At 34.7% G+C, this 23,820-nt stretch overlaps 1 protein-coding gene across 1 annotated transcript in view; it reads left to right on the forward strand.

Moving 5' to 3' along the window:
* The window catches only part of LOC129241687 (cell adhesion molecule Dscam2-like), a 309,207-nt gene that overhangs the window by 123,103 nt on the left and 162,284 nt on the right, over positions 1-23,820 (forward strand). The window contains exon 6 of the mRNA XM_054878153.1: positions 17,893-18,341. Coding sequence (XP_054734128.1) covers positions 17,893-18,341 — 449 coding nt within the window. The remainder of the gene's footprint in view (positions 1-17,892; positions 18,342-23,820) is intronic.

The following is a 23,820-nucleotide window of genomic DNA, read 5'->3' on the forward strand; positions in this document are numbered from 1 at the left end:
AAAGAATTTTCACACATATTTCCACATTGATGAATTGTGTCTTAAAGTAATTAAAATATGCATATGTGTGATATAAAGCTCTACTTTGGTTAACAATCAGACATTTACAATATCTCATTTAATCACCACTCCTTTACTTACAATGCACGTTAAGTAGGTGGAATTCTGTCAATGTGCTAGTTTTAAGTGTAAATCCTGCAACATAATTGCAAGTAACGCACTGCGAGTAACGCACTGTTAAATTTCTTGCTTAACTTTGACCATATCATTTTGGTCGTGTTAATAGTAAGTGACTACATTTGAGAAATTACAAGCATCCAAGTTTTTATAACAATTAGAATTCATCTTCTTGGATAGAGGCATATTTTTTATGCGTGTGTTTTTTATGTTAATGATGTATAGTTTCTCTTCAAGTGGATCTCAAATTGGTTACAGCCCCAATAAAATGTTTTCTACTATGTTTTCATTATAATGTTAATATTTTTACATGCTTCGACTCTTCCATGCTATATCTCATTGAATCAATATTAACTTGATTTACTAGTTTCTGATTATGCTAGGTCTCAGGAATAGCTCTGACTGTTTGTGCATACCTATGCACGAAGCCTACACCGAATACTAAGACCCCATTTTTAATTTCCTTATAATCAATTATTTTTGTAAACAAGTAAGTAAATGCTAAAGCCTGTTAGACTTTAGAACTTTATACTTTATATATAAATACGTTCGCACATTTTACCGCACAGATTACCATGATATGGAAGGTGGGCGTTGTTGTTGATCGATTTCGCCTAACCTACTTGGACAAAGAGTTTTGTGTCATAAGTCTCATTGAAATATATTAATTTTTGCTAAGGTTGTCGGACGTACCGGCGAACAGACATAACTTAGTTGATTCCCCTCATCCTTCTGAACGTTTTAGTACATATATGTCTCTCTATCTTTATGTCAACAAAATTAAATAGCGCGAGTGTAAAAAAGTTGGTTCCCCAAAAAAATGGCTTCAATTTTAACATTGCTAGGAGCGATGACTATGGGGCATGGAATTCAGTAGTTATTATTTCATGATATGAAAAATATCTCCTTTAGTCAACAATCCTTAGTGTCATTTATACGAAAAAATTTATTATTGATAGTCAAAAAATGAAAATAAGGCATATTTTCTGCCTTAAAAAAATCGAAATTCTTAATAAGTATAGAGTGGTATTATGAGTTATGAGTTATCTCCATGCATGAAATAGTAAAATGATAGAAAAAGTTGTTTTAATAGCAGTTGTTCCTCGGCAGACAATAGCAAACCACCAAATGTATTTTTGGCTTGGAGAAGCTGGGCCAAACGCAAGAATAGAAGTGAACACGCCAAATGTTTAATTACTTTTGTTATGGCTTGTGAAGCGAATTTGTTTAGCGAACCAAAGGCTCACGCGAAAATTGTGTTCTTGAATTTGCTGTTTATGTACCAAAAAAAGAGTATAGATTCATTCATGTTTGAGAATTTTGAAATTTCAAAACAAAATTATTATGAACAAGACGTATTAGTTTTAAATACTTACAAATAGCGATGATACCTAAAATATATTTTGCCGTTCCGTTACCCATGCTTCCAAACAGATAAATTTTTGCGAAGATTAATTCATTTATTACTTATAATACCACCCATAATAAATTGCCGCTATCACTAGACATTATTAGAAAAAACTGCTATTGGAAAAATGTTTTTCTCTACTTTGAAAGCTAGTCCATCGAATGGTAGTCACATAACGGTAGCTCACAACTGATCCATTTCGTGGTCTAAGTGGCATCGCTGTCTCTATGTGCGATGCGGCTGCCAAACCTAACCTAACCTAGTCACATACAGTACCACTCGACTAAAGCGGCCAAAGAACTTTTTAATCCTCCTATTGAAATGTAATATCTGTAGATGATATGTGGCTCTTTTGTGTTGTTTTTCGGCCTCCCGAGAAGATAATTTTTTTACTTTAGAAAATTATTAGAGATTAGAATCGTAATCAATTCCAAACTAAGATCATTATTAATTTTAGTATGCCTGTTTAACCGAGTGTGTTTGGGTATGAGACACCAACTGTTAGTCAAGTTTTAGAACTAGAAATATAATAGAACTATACTATATATATATTTTATTCTATTTCTATTTTCTAGAAAAAGTCTAGTTCTAAACTTATGTATATATATATAAATATGTAATTGACTTTTGTATTCTTTTTGGGTGTTTGACCGAGCTTCTCCTCCTATTTGTGGTTTGCGTCCTGATGTTAATCCACAATAGAGGGACCTACAGTTTTGAGTCGACTTCGAACGGTAAAATGGTTTCTTATGTAAATATTACCAAATTAATTTTATATAATATCATAAATCATAAAATATACTAAGTGAAGGAGTTAGTTCGCATATCACAATTCGTAGTCGAAGCTCTTTCTTAACCTATTATGGGTCGATTCATTATAGTTCAAAAATAGCTCCACTTCTTATTGCATCACAAAACGGTTTGTAACAGGTAATTAATAGTTAACTAGTGCTAGGTAATTGAACCCGAATAACGTGAAATTATGAATTAAGAATTTATTGAGTTATATGTACTCCATAAATTTCCCGAGCGTAAATTGTTTACGGCTACACAACATTTTCAATTGAACAATAATTTCTTGAAACATAAACCCATACTTATATGTTTTGGTAAATAGTTGTATACACGTTAGTAATGCGAAGTTAGCATGAGCTTAAATTGCATGCTGTCCCATGCAACTTTACTTCACATTTATACTCCTCCGCTGGCTGTGACAGCAATTGGGCGTTCGGTATTTATATTGCCTTCAAATGTCGCATAGCATCCTATGTACATATTCAGTTGTGATTTCATATATATACATACATGTGCAGCTATCTTTTCAGGCTTAAGTTGTTTATACCCAGTAGGAAAAGGAAGAAGATAGCTGAAATACAATTTGATCCAGCCAAAAAGGAAACTCCCACTTGGGTTCTTGGCTTTACTCCCTTATTTAGAAGTTATTTTATATAGAAAAATATGTAGTTTCTCAAGTAGTAGAGGCCCACCAGAAACTTTTTATATACATATATATGTACATATAACAGGCACTTACACCCTTTATCACGTACCTTGTCGAGCTCTTCTTACTATTTGTGGTGGAAGTATTGGTGTTTTTCCACCATTGGAACATCTACCTAAACATAATTTATTAGTTAAAATATTTTTTGCCTTGAAAAGTTTTTCATTTAGCCTCATTTTTAATACTCTTTTTTAATATTCTACTGCCGGAGGAAAGCTATCAGATTACTTTAGCGAAATGTAAAGAGTCAATTATGCATCTAATATAAATACATATGTACACAAGTTGCAATACAATTATATAAGAACATATGAAAGTTCATACCTTATGAAGAAATATCCTTATCCTTACTGATGATCTTATGTGGAGCACTTCGCTAACCGTTGGTTGCTCTGAATTTGACACTTTTTCATACCCGTACTCGTATACTGGAAATAAATGTAAAATACAAGAAATATTCTTACGAAGACGCTCGAACTGCTCATGGATACTCTAGTTCTTTAGGGGCATCTCCTCCAGCACTTTGAAATTTTCCATTTTTTTTTGCTTTAAAAATTCATTTATAACTTAAAAAATATCTTTTCAATGTTTTAAGCTTAATAGGTAGTCTAAAAAGTTCTTATAAAGTTAGTGAAGTGATGAGCGTCGAACGAAAGATGAATTAGAACGGTAACTTTAAACGCGTTTTTCTCGACATACGTTTTTTCCGCGCTGTCGAATATAACTCAAAAACTAATCAAGATATCAACTTAAAATTTTATAGGAATATTCTTTATCATATTGGCCTGGGCATGTACCTCAAATTTTATATTATTTATCACTAAAAATATTATTTTGATCAATTCGTTTATAAAAAAGTATTTCTTTCTTTTCACTTCTAATTTGCATTTTTTTTTTCGCTAAAAATATTTAAGTGCAAAGCGGATTAACTGATTATATGAGAACTATAGATATCGATAACTATGGTTTCACATCTGAGAATGGCAAACTGTGTTGACATTTTTGTTCAGTAATCATGAATTGTTTAACGGGAGAACAATAACTTTGTCCGCGAAATTCATCGATCCGAGGCTTTGAAGAAGATGCCGAAATGTCGATGTTGCGCCAAATTACCATAATTTGCTTCAAATTTTTGATGAACATTAGATTTATTATTAATTTATATTTTTGAAAAAAGTAGTAAAACATATGCCGGATATGATACTCAAACCATAAAAACCTTGAAATTGTCACTCAGATTATAATAAAATTTTAAATTCACTCGCTCTTGAAAAACACCCTTTATACCCTTAAAATAAATACCACCAATCTAAAATACAATCACTCTATTTCGAAGCAGGTGAATAATACTCAAAGTCATTTGATACTAAAGGATACTTAGATAATAGTATAACTATTGCATTAATACTAGTGTGCTCTACTTATATTTTTAACGACTCAATCCTAATTGAAATGTGTTTTTGTTTTTGTTTTTTGTTAAATCAAAAATTGGAAAAGTAACTTTAGCCAATGCGGCAGAAGCTATTTTGCAGATACTCACATTTGTTTATCTGATTCATTTGTAGACTTCCTGAGTACGGGTGAACGAGATATGCCAAGGACAGGTAAAGTAGGACTGATTATCCACCAAGTAGATAGAGAGAACATTAAGGTATTGGCCTGCGATTGCATTGGATTATTCACTGTTCCTCTAACCGATCCCAATCAACTGCATTTTTACATGCATTTTGCTGAGTACTGAGACAGATGTGCACCTTGTTTGAAGATGATAAGACGTTCGAGAATATGTTGTGCAAAAGTCCGGCCTGGGCATAGAGTAAATTAAAATTAAGCTTTGAACTTTCGTCTATCGAAGTCATCTTAGCACTCACTATAGAGAGCTTAAAGCGTAATATTTATCAATCTATCGATCCATCATCAATTTTGTCACTGAAATTGTTCACTGGGTTTGAACGTTTGAACGCTTCTACAGACTTGTGTACTTTTGCTCGTTATTTTGGCTGTCATTCACAGTCCGTATTGCCTGTATTGCCATGCTACTACGGCAAAGATTTCAGTGCTGCTATTTTGCTGTCTGCAGGCGAAGAGCAACATGCACATCCTTTTGCCTGTTAGAAGTGCCTTACTTGCATTTGTCTGTTTATGTTGCTTCATTTTGTAGCTGCACTATTTGCTGTTTGTTGTGTTTTGGAACGAGCCACTCACTTCTCTGCTTGTTTATTTGCTTAAGCGTGCGAAAGTTTGGATGTTTGCATATGTTTAGCTATGAAAATAATCAATTTGTGTCAAAAGTGTCGTCGCCACCATTTGCTGTTGCTAAGATTAGGGAAATATGCACATGCAAGCGAACGTATTCAAACGCATTTGCACATCTAAAGTTTATAGCGTAGATGGCAGAAATCCACACAGGGTTTTACAACTGCTTCATGAATGTACATATTTCTTTTTCTTTTCTTTTTCATACATATTTGTTTGTCTAAGAATTCAAGTTTTTTTCGTTGCGTTTTCAACATTTTTCACTGCTCTAAAACGCCTTGTTATTTTTCATTGCCGTTGCGTTGATTTTACTTCTTCTATACATAACTCAAGAAAAGCGCAATACTCTGTCGTATCCCTGCAGTGAAAGCCAAACTACGTAGCGAACATTCTGACATTCATTAACTGGTGTTTGATGGCAATGGACGTATTAGTTGCATAGTGACTCAAATTCTATCGGTTGTAAAATTACCAATTGGAGGTGTATGCAAAACAAGTATTCCTTTATTGTTATAATAAAGCATATAAAGTACAAATTTAAAGAAGGCATAAAATGAAGCTTTGCTGAAGGTAATGCTATCCAATATGAACTAGTCTAATAACTGGTATAACACTGATGCCTGGGCTTAGTAGTTTCTTTACTGGTACGAGGCTGATGCATACATAAAATGTAACTGACCTTTTGTCAGAGATGGCCATATTAAAAATACCATTCCAGCTGCCATATAAAAGATAGCAGACTAACTACTTCAGCTACAAAGCAAAATAACAGCTTGAGAGATCCTTTCATATGCATGACTGCAGTGATAATTCTAAATAAAAATACAAGCACAATATTATCAAATATATTTATATATAGGTATATACATGTGCATACACACTTAGTTATATTCGTTTATGCAATTTGTATACTTAAAAGGGCTGTGAATTGCATTCGCCGGAAGTGACTGGAATTTAAATTTGTCAGTGACAAGTGCAACTATAAATCGACCAGCACTTCATGCAGATGTTGCGTGACAATGAATTTAAGTCCAGAAGAAAAAGTCACACTGAACTAATGCCCGCATGTTAAATTCCCATTAAATGTGTATATAACATTTAGCTGCATACATTACGTTATTTAATTATAGTGCAGAGACCTACTAACAATTTGTTTATTTGTCCTCATTAAAAAAAGAATTTTAAGTGTTCATCAAAATTTCACATTTCATTTTATAACACACTGAATTTTGCCATATTTGAGTGTAAGTTTTAAATGACTCAAATATTGCATTGGTTTTCAACACAGTTTTTCTGCTGAAGGTATTAGTTGTTTTTCTTCATTAAAACAATTTTCGAGCATTCGTTATTAGGGGCAAATGCACCAGACACCAAAAAAAAAAAAAAATTAAATCAAAATTTGAGCTGCTAACGAAAATTTATTAGATAAAAATTCTGCAGACTCCAATTATTTTTATTTCTGATTTAGAAGCGTGCAAATATAATGAAAATTCGTTGCCTTTTGTTGTTTAAGTTTGAAATTTGGATTCATATGGCTTTTGTAGCCGCATGAACTATATTTTCATAAAAAAATTTTAAAAATGAATAGGAAGCAAATAATTTGCGAAAACTTGTAAATAAGTCTCTGTACCATAATTATTTAACGCAACGAATCCATATAGTGAGTGGAAATGTAGATATGCGACACTCACAAAAAGTTCAAATGTTTGAAATATTTTTGAGACCATTTAATTCAGAATCCAGTCAACTCATTCAATGCGACTATACTCAGGCTCTTCAAGTGTGTGCAAAAACGTAGTCTACTAAAAATTCAGAACGCCACTTTTACACTAGCATTCGGAGGTCAAAAGGATCTTATTTCATTTTATTTATCTCTACAACAGCCACCGAAGTTATTGCGCTGAAGTTATTACTTCTGGTAGGAACTTGATAAGATTGATTAAACTTCCTATTCGAGTGCCCATTTTCAGGAAGTTTGATAAATCTGATATAAATAGCCAATAAATATTTGTATCTGGACATCGCGTCCCTAACTTTCAACACTCAAGTCACTCTTAGGCTCCGTCGAGAAGAGAAAGATGTCCTTGGTAGCTGCATTACTAACAGTCGTATTAACAAAAACATTTTGGTTCTTAAGAATTTTGCATCCACATATATAAAAGCAAACATTTTTGTCTTCGGCTATTTCAACAAGCAGGAGAGAACTGTGAAGGCGACGCCCGTTTGGGTCGTCCAGAGACGGTGGTGATAGAGGAAAATGTGCAAAAAGTTCAAAAATTGGTACTGGGGGTTGATGAATTAAATTGTTGCCAATGGAGAAAGAACTACGGAGTAGCATTAATTAATTAATGAATTAATTAAAATTGGTTGAAGATTTACGCTTGAATGACTTTGTGAATATTTGCACATAAAAAGGACATTAGATAGCGCGTGTGTAGATTTCGCGTGACAGCAGCGTGGATTGGATAGTTGTAAAAATTTTTTGAAAGGCCGTCACAGTAACTTGAACAGAATCTCTACAAAAGTCGCTAAAGTAGATAAAAATTCTAGATAAACCACCAAAGAAATTAAAAACGAAAGAGTCAGCATCGCAACTGATGGTCAAATTTTATTGTGATAGCGACAGCATTTTACTAATTGATTACTTTCCTTAAAGGAACTACAATAAACTGCTAATATAAATTATTTGGTCAATCACATTAGACAGTCATATAGAAGAATCGTGAGAAGTTGAGGTACTGTTTCTGCATTATGCATACCACTTAGGTCGCGAGAAAGATGTCAAAAGCTATGTGATTTCCCGAAAATGTCCACACACTCTATAGCTCGGCCCTGCCGTTTAGTGCCGTTACTTTTTCAAATTTAATATTGATAGTTGCAGGGCGAAGATTTTTGGCTAATACTGAAATAAAAGCGGTCGTAGGAAAGCGTTTTGCAGAGAAATCTAAAGAATTATTTTTAGAGGCATAGGCGCATTCTATTCGCAATGTAAAAAGTTGTATTGACGGTAACTACATTGAAAAATAAATTAAATATGGATTCATAATTTTCTTTAAGTACCTTAAGCAGTCCCTAGAACTTTTCAGAAAAAAAACAAATATGACGAAGAAAAAATTCATGGAATTTATTTATCTTTTGAACACACATTTCGTTCTGCATTTTAAATTTCATCAACGAGTCATTTATCACTTTTCCAGAGTGAATCATTTTTTATATTTCTGTAATGCTTATGCCAACGGGGGTGAATGCTGAGACTATGGCATTTTAAAATTCAACATTTTCACACACTTCATTTATCAAGGATGGAGAAATGAGAAAGGTGCAACAGAGAAACACTAAATTACATACACCCAAAAATTTATTTATTGTTTTGCTTTAGCTTTTACTTGTATGTATTTTTTTCTTGGCGGATTGAACCACATACCTATACTAATATACGAGTATACTTACATATAAGTACAGTAGCCTACACAGAACTTCGGACACTTGTGTAGTGGTCAGCTACAGTTGAATTTTGCTGGAATCTAATAGACTTTTTTTTGTGATTAATTGAGTGTGTGGAAAAATGTTCAATCATAAAATAATTAGCGAATGTGATAAAACTACAGACTTCTCGAAATTCGTGCTAAATTAAGATTTAATGAGGACATATTTCTTTCGTAAATTAGTGTCAACTTCCAAGCAGCAAAAATTATACTTTAGAAATGGCTATTAGAACTCGTTTAATAAATAAATTACATTTTTTTCTATTGCATTAAATTTAAATTTATAAATATTATAATTGTAAATGCATCCTTAAGGCTCTCGCCTCATTTGAAATGGTATTTTCTTTGGTGTTTCTTTAAAGTATGTAAAACGGAAACAAATTTTATAGTTTTGCTTTCAGCATTTTATTTTTTGACCCATTGTTAAATCTTCTGAGTGGTCCTAAAAAAAGTACGAGTATGTCGCAACACGGTTCCGAGACTCGCGGGTATCTGAAATCAAGAATACCAAAAGGTTCTCGTTCAGTATGAATGCTGAACCGATTTTGATCAAATAAAATTGAAATGACGTAGAATTCATGTCGTTATCGTGTCAACTAAGATCTAAAAAAATAAAATAAAATTTGAAAAAATGGCGGACGAGCAAATATGAAAAACCGTTTTTTGACCCTTTTTTCTTTAAAGGTCCGAAAAAAATATAAAATTTTTTTTTCACGAATTATTGTAGTTCACACGATAACGACATGAATTTTACGTCATTTCAATTTTATTCGATCAAAATCGGTTCAGCAGAACCGACTATATCTGTGTCCATTGTCCATCTAAAGGCAATTTTTGAAGGCTGACAACTTTTTGAACGAAACTCGTATGGCCAAAATATTTTTTATTTTTTAACAATGGATCAAAAAATTAAATATAATGAAAACAAAAAAAAATCTTTTTTCCTTCCCTTAAAATTTTTTTTTTCGTTTTTGTTTTACGCACTTTTAAAGAAACACCCAAACGACACCATTTGAAATGAGGCGGGGCCTTTAAGTGGATATATGCAGGTTCAGATGTGCAACCATTATGTTGATTTTCGAGTATCCGGATTTCACCTATTTGGTATTTGGTCAAGCTCCTTCTCCAATTTGTTATGTGCACCATGATGTTGTTCCACAAATGAAGAAAAATGAAACAAATGAAGATACTTTCGGTTTTATAACCGAGTGTGTTTATGCGTGACAACCAATCGGTAGACCTAAGTGCGAAACCAACTGTGAACTGTGACATGAAACATCAAATGATAGAACGTTCAGAAAATTATTTTTCTAGTGCAGTCTAGTGAATGTTTTGCTTCGCCTATTGGATATATTTTGGTGCAAAGCATTTCGTTACCAAAAATAGCTCTTAGCAGGCTGCAAACTATTTTAATCATGTTTTTAAAGTTTCCGATGAATTGTTGTCGTACAAAGTTTAGTTTTGCTGTTTTTCCTCTTTCAAAATATTTTAGATGTATTTTAAAACCTCATGCGCTCCAGGGATTGATTCACCTTCTAGCGCTTAACATCGTTTTCGTCTTCACACACCCTGCGTTTACTGCTTTTTTGACGTGATAACGTCTTATAATTCGATTTAACAGGCTGCACGCACGAAAAAATGTGTCGTTACCTTGCTCATTAGTGTTACCTTGCTCATATGTAGTTACCTTGCTCATATTAGTGTTACCTTGCTCATATGTAGTTACCTTGCTCATTAGTGTTACCTTGCTCTTTAGTGTTACCTTGCTCATTAGTGTTACCTTGCTCATATTAGTGTTACCTTGCTCATATGTAGTTACCTTGCTCATTGCATTGAATGAACTGCAAGCGAAAGCGCGGAAGGAACGACAAAGCAAACAAAGCAAACGAACGGCAACGTTCGACATCTTGCTCTCCCCTACTTAAGTGAGCGTATATATGTATGTACATGCGCATATGTACATATATAAATTCACGTATTTGTATTGGCATATGCCTTCTTATTGATTATTATTAATTTGATTTACTTGAAGAATTTAAAATAAAACCAAGTTTGTTAATAATACCTGTTGTTTTAATGTTATTATTATTATTTTTTTATTATATATGAAGGAAAAAATGTATGGTAATATTTACCATATCTATACTAATATTATAAAGAGGAAAACTTTGTTTGTTTGGTTGTAATGAATAGGCTCAAAAACTACTGGACCGATTTTAAAAATTCTTTCACCATTCGAAAGCTACATCACGAGTAACAAAATAGGGCTCGAGATATAGGTCAAAACGTGGACCCGGGTAACCTTCGGATGTGTATGTACAATATGGGTATCAAATGAAAGCTGTTGATAAGTGCTTTAATACGGGGTAATTTTCATACCTATTGATGACTAGGGTCTGGAAATATATGCCAAAACGTGGACCCGCCGTGTCTTTGCACCGAATTAAACCAAACTTCCACACATTGTTAAGGAGGTATTGAAGATGGTTTCCGTATAGTTTGGGTACCTATTGGTGGATATGGCCTCGAGATATAGGTCAAAACGTGGACCCGGGTAACCTTCGGATGTGTATGTACGATATGGGTATCAAATGGAAGCTGTTGGTGAATGCTTTAGTTCAGAGTATTTCCATCCGCTCCGTGACTAGGATCTCGAGATAGAGAGCAAAACGTGGACCCTAGAATGTGTTTGTACAATATGGATATCAAATGAAAGCTGTTGATAAGTGCTTTAATACGGGGTAATTTTCATACCTATTGATGACTAGGGTCTCGAAATATATGCCAAAACGTGGACCCGCCGTGTCTTTGAACCGAATTAAACCAAACTTACACACATTGTTAAGTAGGTATTGAAGATGATTTCCGTATAGTTTGAATACCTATTGGTAGATAGGGTCTCAAGATATAGGTCAAAACGTGGACCCGGGTAACCTTTGGTTGTGTATGTACAATATGGGTATCAAATGAAAGCTGTTGATAAGTGCTTTAATACGGGGTAATTTGTTATGTTATGTTATGTTGTGTTATGTTATGTTATATTATGTTATGTTATGTTATGTTATGTTATGTTATGTTATGTTATGTTATGTTATGTTATGTTATGTTATGTTATGTTATGTTATGTTATGTTATGTTATGTTATGTTATGTTATGTTATGTTATGTTATGTTATGTTATGTTATGTTATGTTATGTTATGTTATGTTATGTTATGTTATGTTATGTTATGTTATGTTATGTTATGTTATGTTATGTTATGTTATGTTATGTTATGTTATGTTATGTTATGTTATGTTATGTTATGTTATGTTATGTTATGTTATGTTATGTTATGTTATGTTATGTTATGTTATGTTATGTTATGTTATGTTATGTTATGTTATGTTATGTTATGTTATGTTATGTTATGTTATGTTATGTTATGTTATGTTATGTTATGTTATGTTATGTTATGTTATGTTATGTTATGTTATGTTATGTTATGTTATGTTATGTTATGTTATGATATGTTATGTTATGTTATGTTATGTTATGTTATGTTATGTTATGTTATGTTATGTTATGTTGTGTTATGTAGTGTTATGTTGTGTTATGTTATGTTATGTTATGTTATGTTAATGTTAACTCATTCTCTATATCCATACAAAATATCTATCAAACAAATTAAAATTAAATGCAACCATTCAATCAGTATTTTCTTATGACGTTATCACGTTAAACTATCGTCAGTAAACCGACTTTACAGACAACCTCTTTTTCAAGAAATATTTGTTGGCGGTCTTATCGGAATTGTCGTACTTCCTCACTTATTTCTGATAAAGTTTCAGATGTGGCTATCAGTGCAACAAATAGGGGGTGGTATTCAATTTTTGTATTTTTGTAAATCACATTTCTTGGAACATAACTAAATTATTGACCTTATTCAACTGAGAGAACTTCTTAGTACGATTTCATAAGAGTGGTTGAATGGGTCAGCCCACCTTTGCTTCTATAAAGACTAAAATTCCCAAAATGGGGAAAAAATGTTACAAAAAAATTGGTAAAAAGCTGACATTAAAATTTTATGTGACTAAATGTCTTCATTTGTTCGATTGCGATTTGACTGTTTGTTTTCATAAAAAGTGTTTTGTTGTATTTTTGTTGTGTTATTCATTTTTTAGAACATTTATAGAAGTTTATTCAAAACAAAAATCCTGATTGTGTGCCTGAAAATGGCAATACCGTCAATTATAAAGGGTTTTTCAATAAGGGCGGGTAGATGTTGAAATGGAATAAAATGGCGTTTGCTGTGTGGCACGTAGCGCCGTCCTGCTGGAACCACATGTCGTCTAGGTCCATATGGTTCAATATGGGCCATAAGAAATTAGAAAGGCCACCACGTGTACCGAAAAATGGGCGCAATGCGCGCAACGTTTGCGTTAATGAGCACTCATTTTGATAATAAAGTTTTATCATTTGAACGTGCTGTTCAATCGTGTAACTTGCCATGATGATTTGGCATAAGCAACTGAATAATAAACAAAAGATTTGACAGATGTCATCAAAACAAAATGGCTGCCACAGGGCGCCAAAATCGACCCGCGCCAATTGAAAAACCCTTTACAAATAAAGTGTCGAGCATCAGCGACCATCAGCTGCTTAGAGTAAATCAATATCTCCCGTTTTTATTGGCGAATCAGTCGTAATTAACGAATTCGATCGAATCCGAATTGATCTGTGTATGGTAAATACAACAATGTGCCAGCTCTCTGTGCAATGATAATCAAGAGGTTTCTAGCCGAGTACATCATACTTGTATTGGACAATCCGCCCCGCTCGATTTGAGTATACTCAACAGAAAAAGCCGAAAACTGATAGAGGATTTCCTACACTGTTTCGTAGGGGTATAAGAGGCGTGTATTTTCAAAACTTTAATACACAAATATGCATGAAATAAGCAAAAAAATTTTCACGGAATCCATCGCCCTGTTCAAATAAAATACAATTTTTTTACACCTTTTCTTTCAAATAACGCCAAAGAAAGAAGTCCAACGGTGTCAAATCACATGATCTTGGCGGCCAATTGACATCGCCGCGACATGAGATTATTCGGCCATCAAATTTTTCGCGCAAAAGAGCCATTGTTTCGTTAGCTGTGTGACAAGTGGCACCGTCCTGTTGAAACCACATATCGTCCACATTCATATCTTCCAATTCGGGCCAAGGTTCGTTATCATCTCACGATGGCGCACACTATTCACAGTAACTGCCTGACCGGCCTCATTTTGGAAAAAATACGGTCCAATGATGCCGCCGGCCCATAAACCGCACCAAACAGTCACTATTTGTGAGTGCATTGGTTTTCCGGCAATCACTCTTGGATTATTATTCGCCCAAATGCGTCAATTCTGCTTATTGACGAATCCACTGAGGTGAAAATGTGCCTCATCACTGTCGATGAAGTGCGCGATATGCATTTCGATTTGAACGCCCGTTTTCATAATAAGCCTGAATAACTTTAATGCCTTGCTCGATTGTGTATCTTTTCACGATTCAAATTGAGTTAGTCTGAAATTAAAAAATGTGAAATGGAATGCAGAAAAAGCTTGATGTTTAGGTGTGGTTTACATTCAACATCGGCCCTTAAAATTTAACCACCCTTTATATATATAGGGTTATTCAATAGGTGCGCTTCAACTTTTTTCCGATAGGGAGGGCGAATGACGCAATATTTTTTATTTTTCGCTTGTCATTTGTAAACTTCATTAGTACACATTTCATCATGGAACGCTACACACTTGAGCAACGATTGCAAATCGTGCAAATTTTTTATGAAAATAATTGTTCTGTTGCTGCTACTTTAAGAGCATTACGGCCATTTTACGGTCCATTTAACAAGCCGTTCCGTATTGGGGTTATGTGAAGTCATTGGTCTACAGTAACAAGCCGGCGACGATTTGTGAGCTCAGAGCCAATATTGAACGCGAAATTGCTGGAATTTCGGCCGATTTATGGAAAAGAGTGGTCGAAAATTGGGTTCAACGATTGGACTTCGTAAAACGTGCACGCGGTGGTCATGCAAAAGAAATCGAATTTCATACTTAAATGTGTGTCTTCAAACTCGATAATAAAAAAAAATTAGTTAAAAAAGTCAAACCGTTTGTGTTTTATTCAAAAAAGTTCAAAAGTCAAAGCGCTCTTACTGAAAAACCCTATATTTTAATTTCCGCCGCAATTGCAACACCGGCATAGTTTTTATGTTGGCAGCAGCGTCTGTATTAAACGTCAACATTTAGATACAAGCAATTCGCAAATTCACACTTACATTTGCATAAGTGAGTTTGTCCAGCTATGACAACATTAATATTTCTAGATTGATGAATACTGACAACCTTTTTCACACATGACAGCATTTTCATCAAAAGCTTGAAGATGTGAAACGGTAAAATACGAGTTGAAATAAACACACTCTTAAGTGGGATACTAGGGAAATATAAATGCGCGTGAATGTAAAAAGCCTCTACCTCTAGAAAAAATTACTTCCATCTGGAACATTGTTGTTGCAGCAGTACGGGGAATGCTGCTGCAGTGACAGTTCTTGGCCGGATATAAATTCAGGTCACTCCGGTAACGTAGAACCGACTATAGGGGGAACGTCCTCTGAAACGTACACCGACTCACTTTCAGCTAGAGGGAGTAGATATTCAAAGTTAAAAAAAAATTATGGTTAAAACTTAAAAGAGACAGGTTTGCAAAAAAAAATCGATCGCATATTAACAATGACCTCTTAACTGAATTTCGTAGCGGAAATCAAAAGTCGCAGTTTGAAAATCAAACGAATTAGCGAGATCGTATTAGGCTAATCGAAAGCAGATTTTACACGGAAATACATCAAAAAGCTCGAGATGGAACATTGAAGTAACTTTTTATTCTTCACATTTCGGGTAGTCTTATATTATCATACCAAAAGGAATTGTCTGAGTATTAGTAACATCAAAACCAAAATATTTTTGACGGAACAAAATTTAATTGAGAATTTTAGAATTTCACCAATACAAGGCATAAATATACAGTACAGCTATCGAAATAAGCGTTTTAAGTGCCATTTGATATGAATACAACGGTGATTCTCTATTCAGTATCTCAGGCAGTGTTAGATACCCTTAAGACATATTTGAAGTGCACTGCACTTAAGGACTCTGAATTATCTGTGGATAAAGGTTAAAGGCTATGCTTTTATATAATATTATGTCGGGTGTTTTTTTTTTGCCACATGAGAGCTTCAATATCGATAACTATGGCTTAGCAGTTGAAAACTGAAAACTGTGTTAAGATTTCTGTTGGCAAGTGATCGTTTAACGCCAGAACAACGCTTTCAAATTGTGGAAATTTATTTTGAAATCTTCTAGTAAGAAATCTGTATGCCACTGATCTTTAACTCAATATAAAATGATTCCATAACTGTGCATCTTGTTTATGAGTGATTGCGTGTCAAGTGGTCCAAGTATTTTGAACATTGCCGTACATTTTTCTGCAAATTAGTTCATGTGTACGAGTTTATTTGCAATACGAAGCAAACTGAAAAAATTTTAAAAATAATTTTATTATTTTGATATTTGTTCACTGTTGAAAATTATAGTAAAGAGTTCTTTAAGGTTAAATACCTAATGCTCTTTTTGACGTTTTTTAGTTTTTGAGTACAAAAAATACTTTTTAAAAAATTTTCTGTTTGACAATTTTAAATTCTTTTCTTATAATTTTCATGAATAGTGGAATAGAATAGACAGTATGCTCAGAAATCTGTGAAAGTTTCAAATACTTACAACAAGCCACTGCTCTCAAGTGATGCTCCGTAATAAATGCAATGCCAATATTTTTCCGTTTTAAAAGAGTACACTTTTCATGTTCGTTTTTGGCTTCGGTATTGTATTTGGCTTTGAGATTGGACAAGCTGAGCTTTGGTTTCATCAGACATCTTTAAATATCTTAAGTAGCGGCTAGAATTTTTAGTTATTTTAGAGATTTTTCGAATTTTGCCTATTTCACATTTGTCCAATTTTGAAAGTTATCTGTGGCTAATTTTCTTTAAAAATTAGAAGAAAATAACTAGTTTTGTTCTTGCAACTTCAAGATATATTTCGTTCTGCTTCTTGCTGCATAATAGTCCCACTCAAAAGCTATAACGCCAGTGCTAACTCAAGTTAGTGTCCTTCGAAACGTTTTTTTGAGGCGGCATTTTCATGCACGCATTCGAAAGGGCCACGGCTGCAAAAGTGATTAAAAAATCAAAAAAGTTTGTTGTGATGTGGAATCAGCGGTATAAAGTGTACATAAATGTTGATGACTTTTCCGAACGCGGCTTGAAGGGAGTGACGGCAAAAAATAGGATAAAGAGATCGTCCAAATTTTTAAGCGGACCCTTCTTTGTGACTACGCCAAGCACAATCAGTTCTTGCGCTAAAAAGGGAATAGATGTGAGTATCAACACCATCGAACATATCCTACCGTCCCACATCATCAGAACCACTGCTCTCAGAAAAACACATTGAGAAAAAACAAATGAAAAGTCAGTCCAAGACTTCTTCTTCCCAGCCTTCAGACGCCAAACCCATTGAAAATATGTGGAGAATTATGAAAGCGCATCTTTGCGCAAAGCCAGTCCACGATTTAAAGCAATTCGTGCGTGCAAAATCTGGTCCTCTTTGTTGACGAGTTACGCAGAAAAGCTTCAAAGCATGCCGAGGAGATGTCAAGCTATACTCGACAACGATTAAGACTACGGCATATTGAGTAATTACGACTCGTAGTTTTGTACATACTTTTATGGAAAAAACTTTTAAATATATTTTTTTTATACTTCATGAATTATCGCTGTTCTTTTTTTCTGACACAGATTGTATATGTATTTTTTTTCACAATATCGCCAATTAATGCTTTTGGATGAAATAATTCAAAGCACTTCGCCAGCACAAAAAAAGATTAATTAACATAAACCCATTTAAGCTACTTAAAAATAAATACATTTATTATTTAATAGTTGCTAAATTATTCTTATACTTTTCCACAATTTGTTGCATATTTTAGCTGGTATACACACAACGGTCCTGGTCCATTACCCGTGCTCAGTGGCCCACGCGTGCGTCTACTTGGTCCGATATTGGCCATCGAAGCGGTAACGAGTGAAGATTCTGGTGTATACAAATGTACGGCTAGCAATGTGGGCGGAGAAGCGAGCGCTGAATTACGTCTCACAGTGGCCGCGCCTATACAAGTAGAGATCTCACCAAATACGCTGAGTGTACACATGGGCGGCAATGCGGAATTTCGTTGCATTGTTACGAGCAATGGGAGTCCGGTGGGTATGCAGAATATTCTTTGGTACAAAGATGGACGACAATTGCCATCATCAGGTCGCATAGAGGATACATTGATGGTGACACGAGTGAGTCGTGAAAATCGTGGCATGTATCAATGTGTGGTGCGGCGACCTGAGGGCGACACCTTTCAGGCGACAGCGGAATTGCAGTTGGGAGGTAAGAGCAACAAAAAATGTACTAAATAATTATTATTACATTTAAACGCAATTAACTTGCTTGATAATCTCTCTTATTTAAACCACACATTGTTAGGCTCAGAAATATTAACTGGAATGAATCGCTTTGCAGTTTTCATGTTCGTTTGGTTATGTTCTCTTTACTATTTGCTTGAAATTTATGTTTCTCCAATAACGCCCAACAATAATTGCTTTACATTTGGTCTGATTTGTGGTGAAAGCCATGCATTCAACTCTGGAGAATAAAAGGTTTCTGCTCAATTTCCGGCTTATTGTAGTTATTAAATACTCACACACATACAAATAAACATAAACTTAAACGGAAATTATTAAATTTTGTATGTGTAATGACCACAGAAAATGTTCTCATTTCCGTTTCGCCCGAATGCCTCAGGCATAGATATTCAATAATGAATTGGAAATAATTATATTCCAACGGTATTAATTCCCATAAATATTGAAAGTGGATGAGTATGTGAATGTATGTGTGTTGCTAGGTATGAAAGTGAAGTTTATAAAATATTAACCGAAGATTCCGAAATTGAGGAAAACCCAAACTAGAGCACGTTCAGGTTTAAATATTGGGGTTGTTTGCAAAAAATCTTCTTAACTGACTGAAATAAAAATGTTTAATGCTTTGTACTAGTTTGGTTATTAGCTCAAGATCCACATTGGCAAGGTAAGGTTGTCCCCTGGGGCCCGTTCTCTTCGTCATCGTTATTGATGACGTCATGAGTCACACATCTTGAGGGCCTGGACTTCGCCGATGGCATCTGTCTCCTTTCTCTCAAGTTCTTTGACATGCAAGCGAAGGCGGACAAACTAGTCGGGCTGCAAGGCTATGAGAGTCAACCACAATAACGCATGGCAGATATTAGTTGACAGATGCCCGGTGGAATTCTTTGGAAGCATCTGCTACCGCGGCTGCATCATCACGGCAGGTGGTCGAGCAGATGATGATGTCAACTGCAAGCTAAGCAAAGCATGGAACAATGCAAAAAACAACAGCACAGAACCGTGTATGATGGAAGAGTCTTGCCGAGGTTCTATGCTCCCGAGAGGAGTGAACAAGGAGAAAAAAAAGATCCACATTGCAGCCTGTACAACAGATAATATCTACTGCAAAATACAACAAACCTAAACTTAATTGATCCCGGAACACTGGACTGGAGAGAATAAACTGAGATGGAGTAATTTACTTTACCCTGTAGTATAAATCACTGCTGAGGATTTTCTGTTCAGATGTGGTAAAAATTTGTAAATTTGATTTTTTTCTTATGAAGTTATATAAGTAAATTTTTGACAATCATTCCATGTAATATATAGAATGGGATATAATTCTTTAGTATATGATTGAACCAACTCACAACTTCCTTCTTCGGTCAAGTATCCTCTGGGTGGACACCCATTTTTGGGCATCTTAAGGTGAAAAATTAAACCTAAATAGCAAAATTTGTAACGTTTGTTCATTAAAAAGCCGAGCTACCAGCCGTCATGTATCTGTAGCAAATACATAGATCACTGCAAAAATTAGTTTTCTGTTAAAACACCATTACTATCGAATGGATCTAAACACCTCCTTAAAAGTAGTGCATCCGGACATTTTATAGAGAAGACGAATTAGTCCAACTCATGGTTTTTTCTACAAAAATAAAGCTGCAAATGCCATATACAGGAAGAAGAAATTGGTAATAACCCAGAAATAAAGGAAAAAATTTGCATTAAGAAGAGTGTCAAGCAGTTTAATACGTCGCACTTATATACGAGGGCGGTTGAATAAGAGGGAGTTCCTCAGGGAAGTTGGTGTTAGCATCGTGTGCTGCCATCTATTAAACGACAGAAAAACAAATTTCAGACTGATTGGTAGGTTAGTTTGGATTTGACAGCTATTCGAGTAAGATATTTTCGTGATTTTCGCTAGGAAAAAAGCGTGTAAATAAAAGCAAAGTTGGATGCTGTCTATGGAGACGCTTCGCCATCTATGGCCACTGTTAGATACTGGTTCAACGAATTGAAACGTGGGCGAACATCCTTTTTTGATGAGGTTACCGAGGAAATCATTTTAAAAGTCTACGACATGATCGACGAACGGAAGTACGCGATGTAGCAGAGGCCATAGGTGTGTCGATTGGAACGGCAATTAATATTTGACATGCTAAGTTGGTGATGAAAAAATGGCCGGCCAATGGGTGCCGTGATTACCCACAAGCTATAACAAGCGTATGCGGCTGTTAACTTCGAAGCAGTATTTCAAGCAATTTAAGCGTAATCCGCAGAAATATTTGCACCGAGTTGTCACCGTTGATCAAACTTGGATTCATCATTACGCACCAGCAGCTAAGCAACAATGAAAGCAAGGGATTTCTCCCGGTGAATCAGTTCCAAAGAAGGCGAAGACAGTCCTATCGGCCGGAAAGGTCATGGCGACGATTTTTTGGCACGCGAATGGCGAATGATCACTGGTCAATGGACCGCTTTCACAAAAAATTGAAGGAGAATCGGCCGCATTTGGCGAAAAAGAAGGTGCTGTTTCAATACGATAACGCACCAGCACATTTATCCGGACTTGTCGCCGCCAAACTGCGTGTATTGCGTTATGAACTGCTACCGAACTCCCGTATTCACCCGATTTAGCTCCAAGTCCTTTCTTGTTCTCTAACAAGAAGAAATGGCTAGCGGGGAAAAAATTTTGTTCAAACGCAGGAGCACAGGCGTATTTTGCAGAATTCGACAAATCCTATTTTTGGGAGGGGTTAAAAAAATGGTCCGATTGTTTAGAGAAGTGTATCTTTCTAAAAGGGGACTATATTATGTTGAAAACTATAAAAAAAAATTTCAAAAATGATGTTTTCATTTCTAACACGGGCACTTATTGAAGTAAAAGCTAAAAAAGAAGCAAATGGCAGTGAGAGTGAGTACTAAGAGCTTAAGAAGCTAACAGGCCATTAACTCGCCGAAAACTCAGAAACTAAGATTGCCGGAAAATCGCTACACGACCGAGACTACATTATGGTTTATGTGGGAATCAAGTAAGGCATGAAAAAAAGGCGGCCGCCGTAGCCGAGACAGGTTTGAATCTTCGTACATGAATCAGAACAAGTTTTTTCTATTAGCGGTTACCCCTAGGTAGAGAATGGCAAACCTAACAAATGTATTTCTGCTATGAAAAAAAAAAATCTATCCATGATGGTTAGGCCATTAGCTTGTGGCCATTACTTTTCCAAAACGGAAAACTTCACGTTATGGTAGTGTAAAAACCATTCTTCTCTATGCAAAATTATTACAACATCACTTTAATAAATGCAGAAATAAGCTTTTGATGACCGAATCATCTCAGGAAGATCAGACCGTCAATAAGTTGCCAAGGTTATGTCAACATTACCAGTAAACAATCTTTGATTAAAGCTACGATGCCGAAAAAAATGGTAAAAAAATTTTAACAAAAGAGGGGCTGTCCAGAAGGCCATTTGCCAGAAATTACAATAGTTATTAACACCAAATATTATAAAATGTACGAGCTATATATTAAAGCCGAAATATTGAGAATTTGATCAAATTTTCTATTTTTTTGTTTGTAATTTAAAAACACACACATATCAGAACAAACAATTTTCAACTGTTACTATGCGATTGACGGAGAAGCATAATAACCAAAGCCTCTTCATTCTCGAAAGCTTAATTACTAGCGCACCTACTGTAATATTTTGGCACTCATCGTATGAAAGCCACTTAAGTATGGGAACAATGACCTCAATATGACCCTACACAACTGCAAATCTGGTGTTGTGTGATGCGCATTTGTTGAAGCAATGGTCCAAAGCTGGCGTAAAATTAAATCGCTCAGCGTGTCGCACAAACATACAAACTCGTACATAACTAGGTTTGTAAATATCGGAATACCGAATACTGCAAATAAAAGGAGACGCGAAGGCAAAAAACTTAAATTTTTTTTTATATTTTATTTATTTAGATATTGCGATTATCGATGGCAATAATAAAGGTTGTCAGAAAATATTTTTCTAGCTATGAAATATTTGAACAAAATATTAATAAATTTCAGAAAAGTCTACCAACGGGCTAATCGGCAAAATTTTAGGTTAAATTTTAAGTGGTCGGGTAGAGTAATTTTTAAGGGCTTTAACAAATGAAATGTTTCAACTCATTCATGTAAAAAATTATTTATAGGGTTACTAGGAAAGTTGTACCAAAAATTTATGGACGTTGTTATTTGGGCCATTTCCGACTAATTTGGTGACATGACATGATATCCAAAATTAAACCGTTTTGCAGATATTCGAATTTAAAGATTATTTTAGAAAATATTTTTAGTTAAGTGCCCGGTTTTAAGAAGTATAGAAATTAAAAATATTATCAATAAATTTGAACCAATCCTGACAGTCAAAAATGGCTGTTTGATGATTTTTCACTAACTGCTTCCTACTTCATATCATTACAAAAAAAGAAGAATCTGAAGTAGTAGGGCGTTTCAGCTATCCAAAAAGGTATTCCGGTAATTTTATAACCTTGTCTCCGCTATTGTTTTGACAAGTGGCTGCAGTGGCTATTGAATTATAAAGGTCCTAAGATTATTATTATAGTGAGGGGACTTAGCACTGCAATCTGAAAGATGAATTGTGTCCCCTTCATGGATTCAGAGTATTTCTCTGAGCCCAACTTCCTCAATGAATTTTAGTTTTGCCCTACACATATTTTGTTGAGTTTTATTTCCTCCTCTGGTAAATATGTTTACCTAGGTACTCAATGTTTAACTTGGTTTAGGTAAAAGCTACTATCATTAGTTTTGATTGCGACAAACCAGTTAGATCATCCCAGTATGATATTCTTTTTCTTTTCTTTACTTCCTGAGAAGTGATAATTTCAGTAACTGAGTTATCTCTTAATCGTCTATCACTGAGCATAAATAAGTGTTTCCAAATTACCTTTTCTAAGTGTGGCCTCCGAATTAGACGCGCTAGAATTGAACGAAGCCAAAAAGTGCTCCTACATCTTGCGTTGCGTAACTTACGCTTTTCGGATTCTATCCATACCTATGAAGCGCGATGCTTGTTGATTAACATAAAATCTTTGCAGAACAAGAGAATAATCGTATCTTTATCTTTAATTTTTGATTTAATTCATGGTGCTGTTGACTGTTTGGATTTTTTTAATATTCCGCACAGAGCTCTTCGTAGTTCAGAGTTCTTCTATGCTGTTCTCTCAAAATCTCTTTATGCAGGAAATGCTCCTATTACTAGAGTTTTAATTCAGTTTAAAAAAATCTCTAAATTTGTTGAGATAAATTTTTCATTACAGAGTAAACTTGTACATATATGAATATAATCACAACGCCATGTTGAACAACTTCATCTTCAATTCTTCATCAATTTCACTTTCCGTTTCCATTCAACACTATTAGCTCTTTTGCACCATTCGACGGAATAATCCGCGGATAAAAACTC

This window comes from Anastrepha obliqua, chromosome 3 (genome assembly GCF_027943255.1).
Source record: "Anastrepha obliqua isolate idAnaObli1 chromosome 3, idAnaObli1_1.0, whole genome shotgun sequence".
NCBI classification, from domain to species: domain Eukaryota; kingdom Metazoa; phylum Arthropoda; class Insecta; order Diptera; family Tephritidae; genus Anastrepha; species Anastrepha obliqua.